The sequence below is a fragment of the Ranitomeya variabilis genome, chromosome 2 (genome assembly GCF_051348905.1).
Source record: "Ranitomeya variabilis isolate aRanVar5 chromosome 2, aRanVar5.hap1, whole genome shotgun sequence".
Taxonomy (NCBI): Eukaryota; Metazoa; Chordata; class Amphibia; order Anura; family Dendrobatidae; genus Ranitomeya; species Ranitomeya variabilis.
Genome location: NC_135233.1, coordinates 303,853,796 through 303,869,778, shown reverse-complemented (window position 1 = coordinate 303,869,778; position 15,983 = coordinate 303,853,796). Strand labels below are relative to the sequence as shown.

Genomic DNA, 15,983 nt, shown 5'->3' with positions numbered 1-15,983 from the left:
TTTTTCTGTTTTTTTTCAGATGTTGCAGGTGCAGTTGATAATAACACAACATTACAGGCTAATAACCTTGCACTTTAGGATTAACACTTTTAATCTGTCTGAATGTTACTCATTAAAATAAAACATTCATACAGAACCGGATAAGGCATCATTATATCAGCTTTGATGGCTTTAAGTGCATGTAGTTCTAAAGAAGAATATATTTCAACATAATTTTACCCTAGTGACTTACAGGAAATTTATAAAAAGAATTTGTAAATCAAACTGGCTGAGATCAGATGTTCAAAACATTCAGAACTCTGCTGGCTTCAGAGCAAAGATCTCAGCATTATTTATAAATGCATTCAGCTGCTTATTTTGTACAGATTCTAATTTACAGTCCTTATTATAGCTCAAAGAAGCATTAACTATTTTTCAAAGTTCGGAGCTGAAATCTTCCAGAAACTGAAAATAAAAAACGAGTTGTCCCATTGCATCAGAATTGAGCTTTAGGCCGGATTCACACGTGACTTTTGCAGTCTTAAAACTCCAGCTGCTGCAGATCCATAGGTCATCCGACCAATACAATGGATTTGAGAGAGGAAACATGGATATTCCTGCACTGCTGATGAGTAGACTGAAAATCCAAACCCAGGAATTTGTATAATTGCGTTTTTTAATCTATGCATTTCGAAGTACACACATTTCTTCTTCAGGAAATAACCACATTGTGTTGTGTACTTCGAAATGCGTACATTAAAAACAATAAATTATTTTGTTTCCTGGCTCTGGATCTACAATTTATGCATCAGCAGAGCAGAAATATCCACGTTTCCTCTCCCAAATCCAGTGGACCAATCTGCACATTGTGGTTCATTCTTGCACTATGAAAGTCGAATATGTGAAACCACCCCAATTGTTGATGACTGCTTCCAATACCTTCCAGCGAAATTGTTAATACACCTTTTGAACAGTAATAAAGGCTGCAAATTAAGATCAGTACAAGATGGTCTCTCGCCCTCACTGATCGCCTCTACATATTGAGCATTTAGGTTGCATAGCATCTCTGCCCGGTGCTCTTGGGAAAGGTGTATCAAAACTGCTGCAAAGAAAAAATGGAGTAAAATAGTTGCCAATAGTGATCAATCAGATTTCATCTAATTTTTCATTGGGTGTTTAGAAAATGAGAGCAGGGACCTGATTGGTTGCCAGTTTCACACAATGTAATGTGGTTTTAACCCCCCCATACACTCTGGATAGCTGACAGCCGAACAATGGTGTGGGGGACCATTCGGCCAGCAGCCACCTCGGCCGGCTCTTCCGTAGACAGGAACACTCGCTCTGCCAAGATCTCCTGTGTTCTTTATGGGAAAGCTGCTGACAAACATATCTGGCGATAGCTTATCTCTTAGAGCAAAAAGATTGTCAGCCTGAATTCCAAAAAGCTGGATTCTTCTATTACGTGATATCATCTGTCCAGACCCCCCATACACATTAGACTGTCAGCTGAACTCACCAATATCAGCAGGTTCAGAGAACACTAGTCTAAAGTGTGTGGAGGGCTTTCATTTTTGTTTTTGATTTATAGGTTAAAAATGCAGATCGATATGAATCTGGATCGACCTAAGAACGGTCTGCGAGCAGGCTCCATCTCTGACTCACCTTTTATGGCTCTATTTCTATAGTAGTCAAAGCATCTGTGAACTTCTAGAGCAGCTGGACTACCTAACAGATTTATTCTTGATGTTCATTGTCACAGAAGCATCCAAATACTGCAGTTCCCATTTGAATACCCAATACTTGCTTTGAGTATTCATGTGTAGAGATGAGTGAATATGTTTGGGTTCCCTCTCATTTGGCAAGCGCTTGCCGAATAAGCTGCAGTGGAAACCCACTTCCTGGATCGCGCCGGCCGATCAGCTGCATGTGTTGTGGCTGGGTCACAATCATGATACATGCATGGAGAGCCTGTTTGTTGGGCTCTCCAAGCATGTGTAGTTGTGACTGTGACAAAAGACGTGACACATGCAGCTGCAGCACCGATCAGCCGGCACGATCCAGGAAGCCGGGTTCCCTCTGCAATGTTTTCGGCAAGCGCTATAGCGGAATATAACATAACATATAACATTTTTTCTATTTCGCCTCTCAGTTCTGGAGATATTAGTAATCTGACTATTTGGCACCTAATGAGTTAACTTTTGTTAAGTTCAAGGGGGTTTAATCAGGCAGTTTTCACTGGAGGTGTGTGCTTCTTCTCCCTGTATGATGCTTGCCAATCATAAGCAGGCAGAAACACTCAGAGAAAAGAACAATACCCCTCCACAGCATAGAGCAGGATCCTCAGTATGTGAGATGTAATTATACTTCTATCTGCTGTGATACTGGCTCTACAGTGAAATCAGAGCTGTTATTATGTCTTGCACAGGAGTAGTCTGTTCTGGTCTATTTCTCTGTGACATATAATGAGACCCTGATCTGTGAATACATGTTGCCTGGAGCACAACAGATATAAGTGAGATTACTGACACATCATTGTACTGGCAGTGTAGGGGAAGGGGCAGTACAGCAGGGGTGACAATGCTATGAGAGGAGGAGAGCTGATAGAAGTGTTTGTAATGTGACACAGCTAAACTCAGTTGCCCCCACCAAGTACTTTTTCTAAAAAGTGTTGGTCATCTGTGTTCTACTCCCAGAACATTGTAATCATGCAGGAAGTTATACCCAGGAGATCAGAGCTGTATCTCAAACACTGAGAAACCCGCTCTAAGCTACATCAGCTGTGTTGCTGCCAGCTTATAATTGGTCAACTTCATTCAGAAAGAAGTACCTGCCCCCCTACCCTGTGAAAACTATCTGATAAAACCCACTTGGACTTAAAAGTTAACTCATTGGGTGCCATATACTTTGATTGCTAATATCGCTGCAAACATTTTATTCTGTTCTGCAGCCAATATTTCATACTGTGTCCAATTCAACATGAAAAACGTGGTCCTCTTTAATCACAACCTTTCCTTCTCAGCTATGCCCCCTTGCTGAATGAGGCACACAAATAGGCAAATTGATCATTACTGTTTAAGTTTTAGACTGTGCAAACGTCGCCTGGACAGTCTTAAAATGAGTCTGATTTTTCTTAGTGGTTCATGAGGTTTGATAAATATGGCTCCTCTCTAGACTGTCTTGTCTCAGATTACACAACCTGTCAGTAGGGTTAGATTGTCTCAGAAATTTGTGCCACCATTTTGGCATATTTTTTATGCAGGTACATTTTAGGTCATGCCCCCCCTCTCTGTTAAGCCACGACCTCTCAGCAGTGTTGTCCCCTTGCTGGACACGGTTCTGAAAGTCTTTAAAGCAAAAATGCTTAAAGTGCTACTTTAATAAATGTGGTGCAAAGAATGTATTCTGGGTTTCTAGTGCATTTGTTTAGTAAATATCTCATATTTTAAAAGATATAGTGGTATGAGCACAAAAATGGTAAGTGACAAATCATTTTACGTGTTGTGTGTATCCTTCTCTTTTTTGACCTTTCACTGAGAATCTCGTTTACCTATTATATATAATTGGATTTTTTTATTGTAGGATTGTTATATTTTTTTGTTCTTATTTTTATATGTTTTAATTAAAAATATATATTTAATTATTTGGAGGTTGTGACTTCATAATTATATACTTTTGGGAGTCCTCTCCTTTTTGACATGGTTTTGATCCAGATATATCTTTTCTTAAATGCATATGTATATTTGTCTATTTTTTGTTCATTTTGTGTGACCTTATGTTCTCTGAAGCAGTAAATATACAAGACAAGAATATTCTGTATAAATGTAAGAGTGTAATTGGTCGTAATGAATAGCGCAGAATGCTGCGTGGCTCACGCTGAGTAAACAAACATGTCCTTTTTGTCTCTGTGTGAATCTCTGTAGGACTCCTCATTAGCTCCGGATGTGCCCTGTACCCACTGGGGTGGAACAGCCCTGAAATCCAGCAGGCATGTGGCAATGCGTCCAGTCAGTTCCAATTAGGTAACAAGTGACTCACAATCGCGGATCGTGGCCTATACTCTGTCTATGAGAGGCACTAGCTGTGCATCCGCGTAAGATTCATTAGGGCCAGGAGAGATTGAAATCAATGCAGCAGTCTTTTCATGTGCGCAGTACGCCATACTCAGTATAGTTGTGTCTATATGACACATTATAGACTTGTATACTAATTTGAAACACGTTAATCATTGAGGGTTAACTTTTTATATGTAATGTATGCCGTAGATAAAATAATAAATCATAATAAATAAACCTAAATTGAAATTTGGATTGGTGCACTAAACTAAATGAAATCATCGTTTAGAGCAGAGGTAGATCTAGATTTTTTGGCACCAGGGGAAAGAATTCAGGTTGGCGCCCCCCTCCTATACATAGTTAAATCGGTCTGAGTAGTCATCATGTAACCATTCATATTTGATTTGCACACTTACAGTCACATTTGGATTTGCTGCTCTTCATTGTTCTCTTAATTTTCAATGAAAATCTGCAGCTCCGGTTTCATTGAATTTGTCAGGAAGAAAAGCTAGTCGGCATGTGACCGGAAGTATAAAAATCACATAAGAGCGGTCATGTGATGACCGCTGGACCTGTCAGGCAAAGCTGAATCCTGACAGTAAGCATTCCACACACTGTTAGGATTGGACATGCTATAGTGCTGAATTTTATAATTAAAGGGGTTGTCTAGGTTTGTGATGAAAGTCTGTAGTCACTCTATGTGACTGCAGAGTTCTGAATCTTCACAGCTTGTGTGCTGAGTACTGTCAAGATTATCACATGTGACAGCTAGTATGCGACTTTCATACTTCCAGCCGCATTTCGATTAGATGCGTGCAACCTTGCAAAAAGTGAATTGTGAACATACTTGCGGTTGAGTGACCTCTTACTCTTACCACTGGCAACGGAGAATCCTGACAGTGTGCAGTTCTTCTCAATCCTGGACACCTTTAATGTTGGTAACATAAATACAAATGTAGTAACGCTTAACTTATTTTTTATGCTTTGCTTATATAGCACTATCATATTCCACAGCATTTTACATACATTATCATTGCTGTCCCCAATGGGGCTCAATCTAAATTCCCTATCAGGATGCCTGTGGAATGTGGGAGGAAGCCAGAGAACTTGGAGGAAACTCACAAAAACACAGGGAGAACATACAAACTCCTTGCATATGTTTTCCTTGGTGGGATTTGAACCCAGGACTCCAGCGCTGCAAGGTTGCAGTGGTAAACCACTGAGCCACCATGCTGCCCATTAACTTGTCAGGTGGCACAATACTTTATTAATATAGACATGAATTCTTTACAAGTTATGGATTGTTACATGCGTACAGGATGAGAACTAATAACAGCACAGGAATAGATCACTAAAACCCCAATCAGTAAAAAAAATACATCACCAGAACCACCATCATACAGAAATCCATTACCTGAACCACTATCAGTACATGAAAACTGCACCAGAAACACAATCAGTACATGTATACATTCCTAGAAACATAATTAGCACATGAATATGGCACCAAACTAACTACAGCAATCAATTGTAATGTTAGTTCAGCCCCATATACAATTGTATTGCATGAACCTACAATTCCCAGTATGTCTTTAACAATGGTAAGGTAGATGCTTGGAGCTGTTATCAGTCATTATCAGACCGTGGACCATACAGGAATCCCAGAACTGATGAGGCATAGTATCATAAATAAACATTTACCGTATTTTTTCCGACTATAAGACGCACTTTTTTCCTCAAAATTTTATGGGAAAATGGGGGTGCATCTTATAGTCAGAATATACATACAAGTAGAGTTGCGGCAGCAGGAGTTGGTCGATTCTGCGGTGGTCTGACGCTGCAGGGCGATGATCACACTCTCTTCCCAGGCTGATGTAGCAGGATTTGGCAGTGTTCTGTGGTGCGGGGGCTCCACCGCCATTTTCTGAAAGCCCGGAGTCCCTGCACTTCCATTGCTGACATGGGTGACCTCCGGGAAATGGCTGCTGGAAGTGGCGCATTTGCAGACTGAGATCTCGGCAATGAGAGAGGCCACCGCATTACAGCAATGGATGTGTGGGGGCTCTGGGCTTTCACAAAATGTCGGCGGAGCCCACACCAATGAGCACTGCCAAACCTGCCGCACCAGCCTGGGATGGGATTTCCTGGAGGCCACTACATCGCAGCAATGAATGTGTGGGGGCTCTGGGCTTTCAAAAAATGTCGGCGGAGCCCCCGCACATTGAGCACTGCCGCACCAGTCTGGGATGGGAGTCATATCACTGGACCACCAAACACCCTCTGTGACCACGCTTCACCAGTGCTGCCGATCCCCCCGGTAAGTTGAATTCGGACTGTAAAACGGACCCCCATTTGACACAATTTTTTTCCCTATTTCCCTTCTGAAAATTTGGGGTGCATCTTATGGTCCGAAAAATATGGTACATCAATGTGCATTATAGATGACATCTTCTCTGATTGGAGTTGTTCTTCTTTACTTCTCCATCTGGTCCAGATATCATGATATCTTTTCACTGCCACAACTCATCTCTGCAGACTTCTCTTCTCTAGTCTTCTGTTGTATTTCCAGACATAGTGCCCTTAAAAATTAATAGTCATTATAATGCTCTTGAATGAAAATATCAGCCCTGTGCTGAGCCCCTGAATAAATAATTGCCCCTCTCTGTGCTCACTGTAAAAATATGATCTCCACACCATCTCTCTTATGTTACATGGCTTCTGCATCAAGTTATCCTTTCGATACTGGCCCCTCTTCAAACTGTTCCCTCACACTGTGTCCCCCTATACTGCCCAGTCTCTATATTGAGCCCCTGTCTCACACGCTCCCTCCTCATCATACTGTCCCCTCATTGCTGTGAACTCACATTGTCGCCCCATGCTGCACATTCTCTATACTGACCCTCACATCACCTAGTCTTTATACTGTGCCCCTTCATAATTCTCTCACCCATACTGTCTCCTCACACTATTCCCATCAATATAGTCCCCTCACACTTTTATCCTACCATACCATCCCCTCACACTTTTCACCCACCATACATTTCTCCCCTACAGTCTCGTAACACACTAGCACCCTCCCTTCCCATACTGTCTCCTCAGACATTCATCCTCCCTTCCTATACTGTCTCCACACATATTTCTCCTTCCCTCTCCATAGTGTCTCCTCACATTCCCCGCTCCCCATACCATCTCCTCATACATTTGTTCCCTTCTCCCAATACTATTTATTCACACATCCTCATCCTCCAAAAAATAACAGTGCTCCAAAATAAAAATAGAGCTGCAATAATGCCTATATAAAAGTGCTTTCTCACAAAATTAGACTATCAAAGTGTTAATTTTTCAGTTCTTCAATACAAAAAGTGAAAGTCATATTATATAGCATCATTATAAACAGAGTGATCTGTTTCAAGTGTTTATTTCTGTTAATGTTGATGATTATGGCTTACAGCCAATGAACACCCAAAAATCATTATCTCAGTAAATTAGAATAATTAATAAAAAAAACACCTGCAAAGGCTTCCTAAGTGTTTAAAAAGGTCCCTTAGTCTGTTTTAGTAGGCTCCAGAATCATGGGGAAGACTTGACAGATGTTCAGAAGGCAGTCATTGACAAAACTCTACAAGGAGGGTAAGCCACAAAAGGTCATTGCTAAAGAAGCTGGCTGTTTACAGAGTGCTGTAGCCAAGCATATTAATGGAAAGCAGAGTGGAAGGAAACAATGTGATAGAAAAAGGTGCACAAGCAACTGGGATAACCGCAGCCTTAAAAGGATTGTTAAGAAAAGTCCATTCAAACATTTGGGGGAGATTCACAAGGAGTGGACTGCTGCTGGAGTCATTGCTTCAAGAGCCGCCACCACACACACACACACACACACACACACACACACACACACACACACACACACACATCCAGTATATGGGCTACAAGTGTCGCATTCCTTCTGTCAAACCACTCATGACCAATAGACAATGCCAGAAGCGTCTTAACTGTGCCAAGGAGAAAAAGAACTGGACTGTTGTTCAATGGTCCAAGGTGTTGTTTTCAGATGAAAGTAAGTTTTGCATTTCATTTGGAAATCAAGGTCCCAGAGTCTAGAGGGAGAGTGGAGAAGCCACAATCCAAGCTGCCTGAGGTCTAGTGTGAAGATTCCACAATCAGTGATAGTTTGGGGAGCCATGTCATCTGCTGGTGTAGGTCCACTGTGTTTTATCAAGACCAAAGTCAGCGCAGCCATCTACCAGGAAATTTAAGAGCACTTCATGCTTCCCTCTGCCGACAAGCTTTTGGAGATGGAAATTTCATTCTCCAGCAGGACTTGGCACCTGTCCACACTGCCAAAAGTACCAATACCTGGTTTACAAACAACTGTGCTTGATTTGCCAACTGACTCGTCTGACCTTAACTCCATAAAGAATCTATGGGGTATTGTCAAGAGGAAGATGAAAGACACCAGATCGAACAATACATATGAGCTGAAGGCTGCTATCAAATCAACCTGGGCTTCCATAACATTTCAGCAGTGCCACAGGCTGATCGCCTCCATGCCACACCGCATTGATGCAGTAATTGATGCAGAAGGAGCCCTGACCAAGTATGGAGTGCATTTACTGAACATACATTTCATTAGGCCAACATTTCAGATTTTAAAATCATTTTTCAAGCTGGTGTTATGATTTATTGAGATAATGACTTTTGGGCTTTCATTGACTGTAAGCCATAATCATCAACATCAACAAATAAACACTTGAAATAGATCACTATGTTTGTAATGACTCTTTATAATACACGACTTTCACTTTTCGTATTGAAGAACTGAAATAAATTAACTTTTTGATGATATTCTAATTTTGTGAGAAGCACTTGTATATTTATTACTATTTCCATATATTAGTGTTACCATTTTGACCCAATATTGTATTATAGCTTCCGCTGTCCCGGCGTGATAAGGTGATGTTATTGCGCTGCCAACCTTCTTTGCGTGAAATTTATGGCAACCTACAGGATGAATTGTCCTGTGGCTTTCCAGAGTGAGTAATCAATGATTCCCTGCTCTACCACACTTTTATATGGTATCCACATCCTGAAGACAAGAATAATGTTAAAATTGATGTGCATCCAAAATGAACTGGACCATCTGGCATTTGCCACAATTACTAGATAGGTTGCCCAGTCCTTGTCTTCTATGATGTTAATTAGCCCCAATGTGACATACATTAAATATGTTTTTGTGGCGAGGCAAACCTATTAATTGCACACCGATGATTACTTAAAAAATAGTATTGTAGACAGATACCGCTATGCATAAGGATGAATAAAACTCTTGTTCTCAGTGAATGCTATCTCTGTGAGCAGGTCATTTATACAGAATAGGCTGTTTAAATGCCACAATATATTCAGGTATCAACTCACAATCACAGGTGAAGCAGAAGACAATTGTAAAACATTAAAAATTAATTGTGCAGTTTCCAGGCAGGTACATTATTCCCATCCCCTGAAACACATTAAACCTCCTCTACATAATTACCGAGGAGCCTGGAACACTCTGGACCTTGTAAATGGCCTCCTCAGGGATGATGCAGTAATGTAATTCCACTCTCAAACTGCTCCTGGTCTTGCCAATTTCTCTAGGTTACCTTTAATGCACATTTTTAGATATCTGCTCATTTACAAAGTGGTTAAATCAGTTTGTTGTAAGGTCAGCTGTTATAATGATTCCAGGAAATACTGAATTAGTAGTGATATCTGCTATTTTCTCCATGGTACCTAAGAATTTCGCTAAACACTCAACATGACATCCTTGATTCATACAAGTTTACATCTGCTTCAAATGAGCAACTCATCCGAATAGGGTGAGATATGCAGTATCCCGCCTCGGCCACTATGTAGTTAACGGAGCTGTGCAGCTTCACAACTAATCACATTCAGCTGTTGCTGGCACCAAGAACAGCTGTTTAGCAGGGGTGGAATGTCATCCCCCACAGATTTGGTATTGATAACCTAAAGTACTGGACAACTCCTTCAAGCTCTCTAAGAGTATCAACGCACTTTTCAAGCCTCCATTTGGAAAGTGCTGTGACACTCCCAGAGCACTTAATCCTCATTTGCATATAACGTAAAACAGCAATTTTGTTTGCCATGGAGCAACATATCTCATAAGTAAAGGTGTGAATGACATTATCTTTCAGAATGCAACATGACCATATACAGTGTTGGATTCGGGTGTTTTAGGGGCCTACCAGTAACATTGATACTGGGGGCCACTGTTCAGCTGCATTCAATATTATCTGTCCCCTGTCCACAAATTCATCTATGCTTCTACATACAGTGGGAACGGAAAGTATTCAGACCCCTTTAAATTTTTAACTCTTTGTTTCATTGCAGCCATTGGGAAATTCAAAATAGTTAATTTTTTCTCATTAATGTACACTCTGCACCCCATCTTCACTAAAAAAAAAAAACAAATGTAGAATTTTTTGCATATTTATTAAAAAAGAAAAACTGAAATATCACATGGTCATAAGTATTCAGACCCTTTGCTCAGACATCCATATTTAAGTCACATGCTGTCCATTTCCTTGTGGTCCTCCATGAGATGGTTCTACTCCTTCATTGGAGTCCAGCTGTGTTTAATTAAACTGATAGGACTTGATTTGGAAAGGCACATACCTGTCTATATAAGACCTCACAGCTCACAGTGCATGTCAGACCAAATGAGAATCATGAGGTCAAAGGAACTGGCCAAGGAGCTCAGAGACAGAATTGTGGCAAGGCACAAGGTTACAAAAGAATTTCTGCAGTACTCAAGGTTAATAAGAGCACAGTGTCCTCCATAATCCTTAAATGGAAGAAGTTTGGGACCACCAGGAGTCTTCCTAGACCTGGCAGTCCAGCCAAACTGAGCAATCGTGGGAGAAGAGCCTTGGTGAGAGAGGTAAAGAAGAACCCCAAGATCACTGTGGCTGAGCTCAAGAGATGCAGTAGGGAGATGGGAGAAAGTTTCACAAAGTCAACTATCACTGCAGCCCTCCACCAGTCGGGCTTTTATGGCAGAGTGGCCCGACGGCAGCCCCTCCTCAGTGCAAGACATATGAAAGCCTGCATAGAGTTTGCTAAAAAAAACACATGAAGGACTCCCAGGCTATGAAAAATAAGATTCTCTGGTCTGATAAGACAAAGATAGACCATTTTGGTGATAATTCTAAGCGGTATGTGTGGAGAAAACCAGGCACTGCTCATCACCTGCCCAATACAATCCTAACAGTGAAACATGGTGGTGGCTGCATCATGCTATGGGGGTGTTTTTCAGCTGCAGGGACAGGACGACTGGTTGCCATTGAAAGAAAACATGAATGCGGCGAAGTACAAAGATATCCTTGATGAAAACCTCTTCCAGAGTGCTCTGGACCTCAGACTTGGCCAAAGGTTCACCTTCCAACAAGACAATGACCCTAAGCACACAGCTAAAATGAAAAAGGAGTGGCTTCAGAACAACTCTGTGACCATTCTTGACTGGCCCAGCCAGAGCCCTGACCTAAAACCAATTGAGAGACCTGAAAATGGCTGTCCACCAACGTTCACCATCCAACCTGACGGAACTGGAGATGATCTGCAAAGAAGAATGGCAGAGGATCCCCAAATACAGGTGTGAAAAACTTGTTGCATCATTCCCAAGAAGACTCATGGCTGTACTAGCTCAAAAGGGTGCTTCTACTCAATACTGAGCAAAGGGTCTGAATACTTATAACCATGTGATATTTCAGTTTTTTGTTTTTTAATAAATTTGTAAAAATTTCTACATTTCTTTATTTTTTCTGCCAAGATGGGGTGCAGAGTGTACATTAATGTGAAAAAAATGAACTTTTTTGAATTTACCAAATGGCTATAATGAAACAAAGAGTGAAAAATTTAAAGGGGTATGAATACTTTCCGTACCCACTGTATTAAACTGGGTAGTTTGTTAACTGAATGAGGAGATGCTGCTTTTGTCTGTGAACAATGCAATAATTGTACTATGTAAGAGCGCTCATGCGCCACTTCTGCACAAGGCCCACTGTGGGAGTCACCTGTATTTTTAATTTTTTTTTTGGGGTGGGGGTAGGTAGAGTGGTAGATTCCTTTTAACTGAACTGCAAGTTTATGGGAATTATTTCACATTGCCACTTTTATTAATATATTTGCATCTTTTATAAAAGACCACTGAAAACTAGACATATACGGACGAAAAATTTGGTCCGACAGGGCACACACTGACTCAGTCTGCAGCATAAAGTCAATCAGCGCATATGCCCAAAACCTATTTTCCAGCTTCAGACGTAAGTCCCAATGGAGTCAATGACTGTATGCTAAAATGTGATGTGATAGCCGTACAGAGAGCAATGAGGTTACCTTTCCCTTACATTTTCCAACGAGGTCAGTGGTCCAGTGGTAAGATCTTCCCCCATTTTCCATTCATGATGTGTTCTGTGGATTATGGGGATAATATTCTATGAATAGTTTGGAATAAATGGACTGTAAGCCATGCTTTCTGCCTGTTGTCCACAGAAAATAACATTTTATTCTTTCATCTTGTGCTAGGAACCTGCAAGATTGGCTGGGCTTATTACTGCACTGGTGGTGGAGCAGCAGTCGCCATGCTGATCTGTACATGGATGTCGTGTTTTGCTGGAAAAAAGAATAAGCCATCCCCCTATTGACAATGGAGTATTGCTGGTCATAACTAATATGGATGATTCACTTCCTATTATTGCCACACCTTTAACTATAAATGATGGTGAATGATTCTCTCCCCCAACAGGGAGATGGTCTGCATACATTATACACAGGGGGCTTCACATGAGCGTATATGAAAGCACAATGGTAAAGACTCACAAATGGATTACACTGAAGTAAAGGACTACGAGTCTGTGCGGTGCATGAAAGAATGTCATACATAGATATACGTATATATAAAAAATGATTGAAATTAGAAATCATGGAAATTTTATATACAAGGCTCTTTTCAGTACCAGTTCATTTTTGACTTTTTTTAATTGCTTACTTCCTTTGGTGCATTGTCATTTTAACCTATTACTGAGAGAATCGTGGCACCAAATTCGAGGAGCAGTGATCAGGGTTGTGACAGAGAATGCCACAGTGGGCCAAAATGTGTGACTCCGTTACTTAAAGGGAGGATTATGGAATAGTACAGATTTAGAGTAGTTGTCCAATCCAATTCTTGTCTGCCATGGACAAGTTCTTCACTTTTCCTCTGTGCAAATTGTAATAAATCTCCTGTCAATCAATTTTTAGGCATCTGTTGATGTATGTTAGTGATGCATCCATGTGGTCTGTGTGTATTTTGTGGCTTTTACCTTAGTTTTTCTGTATATTATCCATCTCTAGGTTCGTATCTTAATTTGTTGCGTTGTGTGATGGATCAAATGTCATTTTGGCTTTCCCTCCCCTTTCATAGGATACAGTGTGAAGCACACATTACTTTTGCAGATTCATCCCCTTTTTAAATATAATAGAAAGAAGATATATTGAAACAGTTTCATAATTAGGCAAAAAAGTCTTTATTACAAAAATCACACAGTGATAAGTTGACAGTACAAAAAAGCCGCTTAAAAAAAATCTTAATACCAGTTAGGGCAGCGTGGTTCATACATGGAATAGAAGGCATGTACAAATATGTTGCATATTATTACATTAATTGTATATCACAACAAATACATGGCCATATTGAAATTATATCAAGGCAATAGAATTTACTAGAAAGAACCTTTAGGTAATGCGGCTTGATATCAAATGCCTGCAACAGGACAGTGAGAACCTCACATCATAATACAGCAAAACATATACAGTATATATACCAGAAGGATATAGCTCAAAGATTCAGACCATTTGCCATGATAGTAGATAGAACCACACTACCCAGCACTCCAACACACTCACAAAGCAATCAGAGAAAACCCTGCAGGGTAGAGCACAAAAGTTTAAAATGTTATATGGGCTCATAGAGGGAGAAAACAGTCCCGAAATTAATCTGTGCTGACAAATGAGAGCTAGTGAAGTCAGAAGCATCCTGGACACACAGACATCACATTTTTCAAGTGCAACTGGAAGGGACATTGCCAAGTGAGAAACGTTTGAAACTAGAAATAGGTTATACACGTCATATAAAGACTGCATGTAAGGGGATATAAAAATAAAGATGAGGATTTCAACCACTCAAGGTAAGGTATATGTCATGTATATATTCTGAGAAAGTCACCGGCAAAGTACTAGAGAGGAGATATGTATCACTGAAGCTTCCAGCACACTATTTGCTGAGAGGGGCTGATCGGCCATGTTAAGTGCAAGGTTTAGTGAACAGCTCAACAGTAGGTGGGAGGCTGTTCACCATATCTCCACCCAAGGGTGAAGTCCAGAGGATAGATACACAGCCTTCTGGCTCACTCGGGGTTGGGTGTGCCTGGAGATGGGAGCTCCACAGCTGTGTTTGAAAATAAGGAAAGTTGAATCTTGTTTATTTGTTTCCTGAGCGTGCGTATCCCCGCAACAACACATAGTACTGTGTCATTTGTTTTTGCTTTGTTTTACCGTTAGGCCAGAAAGGTTGCGCTTATGCTGCTAACCCTGCCCTGGTTTATACTGTAGCTCAATAAATTAATGCAAAATTTAAAGAGACAGCATTCCAGTGTCTACCTCTATAAGCAGCTGAGTCAACCGATCTACCACTATATATTTCTGTAATTAAAATAATTAAGTGTCCTTTCACCGTAGATAACCAACTTCCTTCTGATACAATTCCTTATGTGTTTTCAATCTCCTTTAAGTTGGCCTTCTACTTCCCCTTGAGTTAAGTTCCGTTTAAGTTTCTCTATCCTGGGTTCCAAAGCATCAAATGTTTTATTATGTTTCCTAAGTCCTTATGTAACACCCCAGGTAACCAGTTGTTACAGTGATGTTGCCTTCTTTTCAGGGAGGGTGATATCATGCTTGGAGGCAAGGAGGATTTACTTTACCAGGTAAAGCACCTACATGCAACACATTCTGAATCCAGACCAGAAGGGGGAGCTCGGAACCCAGATTCAGGGGAGCTTCCCCTGATATATGTATTCTGGTCTGGAGGAGGAGTTAGTTAGTTGTTCAGAGACAGTGAAGGAGACAGGAGTGAGAGCAGAGAGTGGGGCCGTGCAGCCACGTGTGAGCTGCAGCTCCAGGATGGAAGAGAACCTGAAGGGTTGCAGTGTTAGTGAGCATTGGAGGGGAGAAGCAACAGGAGAAGAAAGGAGCTTGGAGGGGAACTGTGACCAGACACCCTCTGAGCTGAAGCGCAGAAACCGGGCACCGGGAGCCAGAGGCCATGTGGAACTACAAGTCCCACGGCAGAACCGGAGGGCAGGAAGCTGAAAGTGACTTGCTCACACTACACCTGAGGTACAGCAACATCCAGAGCCTGGAGTCACCATGTATAGAGACCCCAAGGGAATGGCTTGCGTTGCCTACCATGCAGGGACTGTCCCAGGACAGAGAGTAAACGAGGACATTGTCAGGGAGCCAGAGGCAGCAAGGGACTAGTAACCAGCGCATAGTGGAAGGCTCCCAAGCTGACTTGGCAAAGGGATTCCCACTTGTTTTCAGGCTGCCTGGACTCCATTGACACCTGTTTCCGGTACCCTGGACTGAGACTGTCTACAACAGTAAACCAGGTAAAGAAACTGCAACCCCATGACCTCCATTTATTACCGGCACCACACCATCCCTGCCCAGCACACCGGGAGCCCTGGGTTCCCGGCTTCACCTGTGGGAAGCGATACCATCTTGCTGCCTTACCATCACCCCAGAGGACCCCTTTAAGCAGCGTCGGTCACCCCTGACTGAGTACCACAGGTTGCGTCACAAACTTTTATTATTTCACAAACCCCTGTAAAAACTATCCCTTTTACTTGGGCGCCCAGGGCC

The 15,983-nt window shown here is 41.5% G+C and overlaps 1 protein-coding gene across 1 annotated transcript in view; it reads left to right on the top strand.

Moving 5' to 3' along the window:
• LHFPL1 (LHFPL tetraspan subfamily member 1) overlaps positions 1 to 14,692 on the top strand; it is a 50,935-nt gene extending 36,243 nt beyond the window's left edge. Inside the window, exons 3-4 of the mRNA XM_077292447.1 lie at positions 3,900 to 3,998; positions 12,612 to 14,692. Of these exons, the coding sequence (XP_077148562.1) occupies positions 3,900 to 3,998; positions 12,612 to 12,730 (218 nt within the window). The 3' untranslated portion in view covers positions 12,731 to 14,692. The remainder of the gene's footprint in view (positions 1 to 3,899; positions 3,999 to 12,611) is intronic.
• Positions 14,693 to 15,983: the final 1,291 nt, after the last annotated feature.